Source organism: Centroberyx gerrardi, chromosome 24 (genome assembly GCF_048128805.1).
Source record: "Centroberyx gerrardi isolate f3 chromosome 24, fCenGer3.hap1.cur.20231027, whole genome shotgun sequence".
NCBI classification, from domain to species: domain Eukaryota; kingdom Metazoa; phylum Chordata; class Actinopteri; order Beryciformes; family Berycidae; genus Centroberyx; species Centroberyx gerrardi.
The window spans coordinates 24,635,523-24,642,447 of record NC_136020.1 but is presented as its reverse complement, the minus strand read 5'-3'; the positions used below and the strand labels follow the sequence as shown (position 1 = coordinate 24,642,447).

At 45.0% G+C, this 6,925-nt stretch overlaps 1 protein-coding gene across 1 annotated transcript in view; it reads left to right on the top strand.

Moving 5' to 3' along the window:
• Positions 1 to 6,925, top strand: part of LOC144538090 (thyrotropin-releasing hormone-degrading ectoenzyme-like) — a 122,706-nt gene that overhangs the window by 20,364 nt on the left and 95,417 nt on the right. The window contains 1 exon segment of the mRNA XM_078281940.1: positions 1,637 to 1,913. Coding sequence (XP_078138066.1) covers positions 1,637 to 1,913 — 277 coding nt within the window.

The window sequence follows — 6,925 nt, the reverse complement described above, 5'->3', positions numbered from 1 at the left end:
CTCTCTAGCACCCACACACACACACACACACACACACACACACACACACCCCACACACAGTCAGATGTTTCTCAGTGTCTCCAACATGCTGACTCAACAGTTTTGCCTTCAGTCACATCACTGAATCACAATGAGCTGTGTGTGTGTGTGATTGTGTGTGTGTGTGTGTGTGTTAGGTGTGTGGTGTGTTGTGTTGTGTGTGTGTGTGTGTGTGTATGTGTGTGTGTTTGTCACAGACTCTTCTTCGGTGGTGCTTCAGCTGTGGATCGGTCTGATCTGATGATTCTGACGTCACTTCCTCTGAGGAAACATTACAGCAGGAAATTATGTAATTTACATTTCATCTGTGGTTTTCTAAAGATGAAGCACCGCTGCATAACTGCGTGTGTGTGTGTGTGTGTGTGTGTGTGTGTGTGTGTTGTGTGTGTGTGAGTCTTGGTTGTGTGAGCAACACTAGGCAGGCGTGTGTCAATCAGGATTACCATGACAACAAACCGTTACCTTGGCGATGGTGACTGTTGGCATTATGCTGCGTGTCACGTTGTGAGAGTGAGAGAGAGTTTGTGTGTGTGTGTGTGTGGTGTGGTGTGGGTGGGTGTGTGTGTGTGTGTGTGGGGTGTGTGTGTGTGGGTGTGTGTGTTTGTGGGTGTGTGTGTGTGTTACCACAGTCCCATTCTCTCTCTAATAGATTCTCTCTTTATCTCGTTCCTCTCAGGCTTTCTCCATTATTCTCTCTCTCTCTCTCTCTCTCTCTGTCTCTCTCTCTCTCTCTCTCTCTCTGTCTCTCTTTCTCTCTGTCTCTCTCTCTCTTTCTCTCTCTCTCATCCTGTTTATTATTCTCGTTTCTTCATCTCCCTTTAATCTATTCTTCTCCCTCAGCTCTCTCTCCTCTCTCTCTCCTTATCTCTCTCTACCTCAGTTCAATTTCCTTCCATTCTTCACTCTTTCTTCTTGTTCTCGCCACCTTTATTGTTGCTCCTCCTCTCCTCTCCTCCTCTCTCCTCTCCTCTCCTCCTTTCCTCTCCTCCTTTTCTCTTCTCCTCTCCTCCTCTCTCCTCTCCTCTCCTCCTTTCCTCTCCTCCTTTTCCTCTCCTCTCCCTCCTCCTCTCTCCTCCTCCTCTCCTTTCCTCTCTCCTCTTTCTCCTCTCCTCCTCTCCTCTCCTCCTTTCCTCTCCTTTTCTCCTCTCCTCTCCTCCTCTCCTCTCTCCTCTCCTCTCCTCTCCTCCTTTTCTCCTCTCCTCCTCTCTCCTTTCCTGTCCTTTCTCCTCCTCTCCTCCTCCTCTCCTCCTCTCCTCCTCCTCTCCTCCTCTCTCCTCCTCTCTCCCTCCTCCCCTCCTCGTCTCCTCCTCTCTCCTCTCCTCTCCTCTCCTCTCTCCCCCTCTCATCTCCTCTCCTCCTCCTCTCTCCTCTCCTCCTCTCCTCCTTTTCTCCTCTCCTCTCCTCCTCTCCTCTCCTCTCCTCTCTCCCTCTCCCCCTCTCCTCTCCTCTCCTTCTCTCTCTCTGTTGTTTTCAGTGTTTCCTTCCTGTACCTGATATTAATGTTCTTCCCCTCTCTCTCTCTCTCTCTGTCTCTCTCTTTGTCTCTCTCTCTCTCTCTCTCTCTCTCTCTCTCTCTCTCTCTCTCTCTCTCTCTCAGCTACCTGGCGGTGACTCAGTTCAGTCCGATCCATGCCAGGAAGGCTTTCCCGTGTTTCGACGAGCCGATCTACAAGGCCACCTTCTCTCTCACCCTGCGCCACGACCCACAATACACCTCTCTCTCCAACATGCCGGTGGAGAGCAGCTCATTGGCCGACGAGGACGGCTGGCTGACCAATCGTTTCGCCCGGACGCCGCGCATGTCGACGTACTACCTGGCCTGGGCCGTCTGCAACTTCACCTACAGAGAGACGCAGACTGACGGGGGGGTGACGGTCCGTCCACACACACACACACACACACGCATGCGCGCACACACACACACACACACACTCACTGTCTTACACACTCACACCCACAGAAATATGCATACACACGCATGCATGTTCTTACACAAGGACATATGCATGCACAAAGCATGCATAATTTTAAACACACACACACACACACACACACACACACACTCGACCTTGTGTCTCCTTCTCTTCTCCTCCAATCATCTCTCTATCAGTGTAATTACAGCTCATTCATCTTGTCTGCCATAACTCAAGGACAAAACACACACACACACACACACACACACACACACACACACACACACACACACACTCCGCCCATGTCTCCTTGTTACTGAAAGATAATTTGGTGAAATGCTCGTTTAATGACGAGTCATATCTGGGTCGTTTATAACCATGACCACCTTCTGATGCTGTGTGTGTGTGTGTGTGTGTGTGTGTGTGTGTGTGTGTGTGTGTGTGTGTGTGCATGCGTGCGTGTGTGTGTGTGTGTGCGTGTGCGTGTGCGTGTGTGTGTGTGTGTGTGTGTGTATGCAGGGCAGAACTAGTCAGTCTGGCGAGATTAAAGGTTTTAATTTTAATGATTCTGTTCATTCTGTTGTGTTCTCATTCTGATGCTTTGTATAAATTAATGAATACTTATTTTGTGTCTAAACGATCCTTTATGGATTTTAAGAAACCAAAAACAAAAACATTAATTTACAACAAGCAGAGCATCGTGTTCAGCTGATTGGCTATCAGCTGTCCAATCCAAACAGCATCAGCTGATCAGCTGACTCTCAATCACCAATCACATTCAGACAGTCAGTCGGTCTTTAATCTGACTTTAACTCCTCCTGTGGCTTTCTGATGAGAAGCAGACTTTCATGTCTCACTCCTTCACTCTTCATGTCTCACTCCTTCACTCTTCATGTCTCAGTCCTTCACTCTTCATGTCTCACTCCTTCACTCTTCATGTCTCAGTCCTTCACTCTTCATGTCTCAGTCCTTCACTCTTCATGTCTCACTCCTTCACTCTTCATGTCTCACTCCTTCACTCTTCATGTCTCACTCCTTCACTCTTCATGTCTCACTCCTTCACTCTTCATGTCTCAGTCCTTCACTCTTCATGTCTCACTCCTTCACTCTTCATGTCTCACTCCTTCACTCTTCATGGCTCACTCCTTCACTCTTCATGGCTCAGTCCTTCACTTCATGTCTCACTCCTTCACTCTTCATGTCTCACTCCTTCACTCTTCATGGCTCAGTCCTCTGCTCGTCATGTTACAGTCTGTTGGCAGTTAATTTCTGCTGGATGTGGATCATGTTGGCTCACTGAGCTTCATGTTCAGTTCAAGTTGTTTTGTGAATTGGAGTGTGTGTTTTGTGAATTGGAGTGTGTGTTTTGTGAATTGGAGTGTGTGTTTTGTGAATTGGAGTGTGTGTTTTGTGAATTGGAGTGTGTGTTTTGTGAATTGGAGTGTGTGTTTTGTGAGTTGGAGTGTGTGTTTTGTGAATTGGAGTGTGTGTTTTGTGAGTTGGAGTGTGTGTTTTGTGAATTGGAGTGTGTGTTTTGTGAGTTGGAGTGTGTGTTTTGTGAGTTGGAGTGTGTGTTTTGGCATGAAGGTGCTGATGAGCTGCTGGCTGTCTGCTCAACATGAGCCGGGTGTGTTCAGAGGTTTATTTTCCCTTCAATAAAAAGAAAATATATTTAAAATGCAGCTCATCAGATCATGAGTCTGCTCTACTGACAGCGTTTGGCGTTCTGCTCAGCAGCTCAGACAGCTGCCACATGCTGCCGGTTCATGTTCTGTCAGTATGGCGGTCTGGTTTCTTGCTCTGTGGTTTGGTGGTTTCCTGTTTGGTCCTGCTGGTTCAGGACTTTAGTTTTGGGGTTTATTGCGCTCACAGATTCCCAATCGAAGCTGATCTTTGACTTTTTGATGAATGATGAATAAATATATTTTTCACAAGCAAATTCTTTTTTTAATTAGACAAAAGGTTCACAGTTTTGTCTTATGAAATATTTCCTCTGACCTTTTTCTCTGATGCTCAGCTGACGGACTGTTTGATGGTCGCAGTATCTCCAGGACTTTTATTTTGAAATGCGGATTTTGAAAAGCCGTTTCTCTTCCTACAGCTCTTATGTCTGAAATCTGTTTCTGTGCGTCTCGCTCTCCCTGATGTCTGTTCTATATCTTCTAAGGCTGATTGCTGATCAGTTAGATCTAGTTAGTCATTCTCTGTTCAGTCAGTGAGACAGACTGAGATGAAGAGCTGGAGAAACACATTAACTTGAACTTGAGCTCTTACAGAAGTTTCCATTCAAAACTGTTTCTGCCTCTGTTCCCATATCACCTGAAATAAAAGATTCCTATTGACAAACTCCTAGAAAGCATCTAATGTTCCCGTTATGAATGGACTCAGTTTCATACTTTTTAAATCCCTATTCTCCTAACTGTCTGCTTTTTCCTTTTATCACACCCGCCGCTCTGCCTGCACATTCTGCTTATGCAGATTTGCCATAAACAAATCTAAATAAAGCCCTAAATATTTATAATTATTTGCAGACTCCAGCATCTGTCCTCCAAACTGGAGCTGGAAATTGCTTCTTTTTACAGCCGGGCTTTCTGAAATGCATTATCTCTGTTTTTCAGCTCAGTCAACTCCATCTGTAAATCTTCTTCACTCTATCTCATCTGCATAAACAAAGACACTTAACATATTAATGCCATCTAGTTCACACCAACACCTGATTGTTTAATTTCCTTGACTAAATCACTGATAAAGATGTAAACAAAGAAAACCACTCAGTATGATCCAACATGCTTCATATAATGATTGAACAGAATTTAATCTTTTCCTAAGCAGACAATTGGCCAATAATTCACCAAAAGCCTTTTGGAAATCAATATAGCTGCAGTTTATACAGTTAATCTGTTTCTGACTGCAGTGGTGAAATATATAATATGTACATATGATCTATGCAGGCATAGTTTCAATTTTGATTTTCTAAATCAAACTCAAGAACAGATGTATAAAGTTTATATACAGTTTATATACAGTAATAATAAACAGACCCCTGTTTAGTTTAATGGTATTCTGAGTCATTCTTTAAAGACTGTGCTGTAGGACTCTATAGATTTATATGTGATGAAGGAATAATCCCATTTTCAGAACATGATTTCAGCACAAACAGAACTGCAGTTCATTTCAACACTTCATTTGTCAGTTCGTCAAATCCTGATGCTTCCAAAACATCTTTCTCTTTTTCACCTCCTCCATCGGAGCTGTTCCTGTGTGTTTTTGTTGTATTCTCATTATAATACTCTTTATGTGTTTCTGTCCTGTGACATTAAAGTCTGATATAATCAGTTTTCCAGGACAAACAGACAACAAAGTGTCTGAAGTTGAAGTTCAGTTCAGAGGAAACTGAACTGATCCACCAGCAGCTCCTGTTCCAATAACAACTCAACTTGTTCCAGCTTGTTATTTTTTCATCTTCTGTCAGTTTTCCAACTTTCACCACACAAAAGGAAAATGTTTTATTTTCCAGCTGGATTAAGTACAAACTAAATGCTGTGTGGATCTTAATGTCAGCAGCACTGCCGCCTTCCTTTAACTAGCCAAGCACGTCGAAACCTGAGATTTTATTGGTGGATCATCTACCAGAGGCTGAAAACCAGAGGCTGAAAACCAGAGGCTGAAAACCAGAGGCTGACGACAAGAGGCTGAAAACCAGAGGCTGAAAACCAGAGGCTGACGAGAAGAGGCTGAAAACCAGAGGCTGAAAACCAGAGGCTGACGACAAGAGGCTGAAAACCAGAGGCTGACGACAAGAGGCTGAAAACCAGAGGCTGAAAACCAGAGGCTGAAAACCAGAGGCTGAAAACCAGAGGCTGACGACAAGAGGCTGAAAACCAGAGGCTGAAAACCAGAGGCTGACGAGAAGAGGCTGAAAACCAGAGGCTGACGACAAGAGGCTGACGACAAGAGGCTGAAAACCAGAGGCTGAAAACCAGAGGCTGACGACAAGAGGCTGAAAACCAGAGGCTGACGAGGAGAGGCTGACGCTACAGCTGACGCTGTAGAATGATTGAGCTCAATAAGTTCCGGTTCACCAGTAATTAACAACTACTTGAACACCAACTGGCCTTCCCCAGCCAAACACTTTGAAATTTTAATGGTTTCACCTATACTAGTTTCAGCTTAACCAATCAGCACCAAACCACTTGCAAATCAGATTTAACTAAAACAGAAAGATAGCACAGTAACAAACAAATTGCTCACAAAGTGCTGCTTGAGTAACAGTAAAGGTCTCATTAACCATAATAGCTGTAGATCTCAGTGACGTTAGTGAAGTTTAGTGTCGTTCTCCATACAGCAGAACAGCAGAACATCAGGTATTTGGGTCAGAGGGGAAATCATGAACACAATGTCCTCAGAAGTATACCAATACACAAGTGTGGTTATGTATGCACAACTGTGTGTGTGTGTGTGTGTGTGTGTGTGTGTGTGTGTGTGCTCTCTCGCCTCTCGTATCGCTTGCTAAACCATCCATCAAATTACCGTGGCAACCGAGCGTCCATCACCCCATCCATCATCCAAGGACGACAGACGGAGAGACAGAACGCAATGAGAGATGTAACGGACGAATGGAGAGATAACGAGGAGAGAGGAGAGGAGGAGATGAAGAGAGGAGAGCAAGAGAGGAGAGGAAAGGAAGAGAGGATAGCAGTAGAAATAATGGGGAGGAAAGGAAGGAGAGAGGAGGAGCTAGTTGTTTTGGATCTCCTGGTGGTCAGCTGAAGAAAACAGCTCCAGGTCGTTAGCTTGTGTTCTCCGCACCTGCGAGGCGAAGTGCAGGGCTCAGGTGTAACGCCGAGCCCTGCAGCAGCCAATCACCAAGCAGCGCTAATTTAAATCAGAAATCCACTTTTTTAGTCCGTTCACTCTGCTGTCTGCTGCTCTCTGGGGTTTATTTTGGTGGAAGAAGACTGAGGGAATAACAG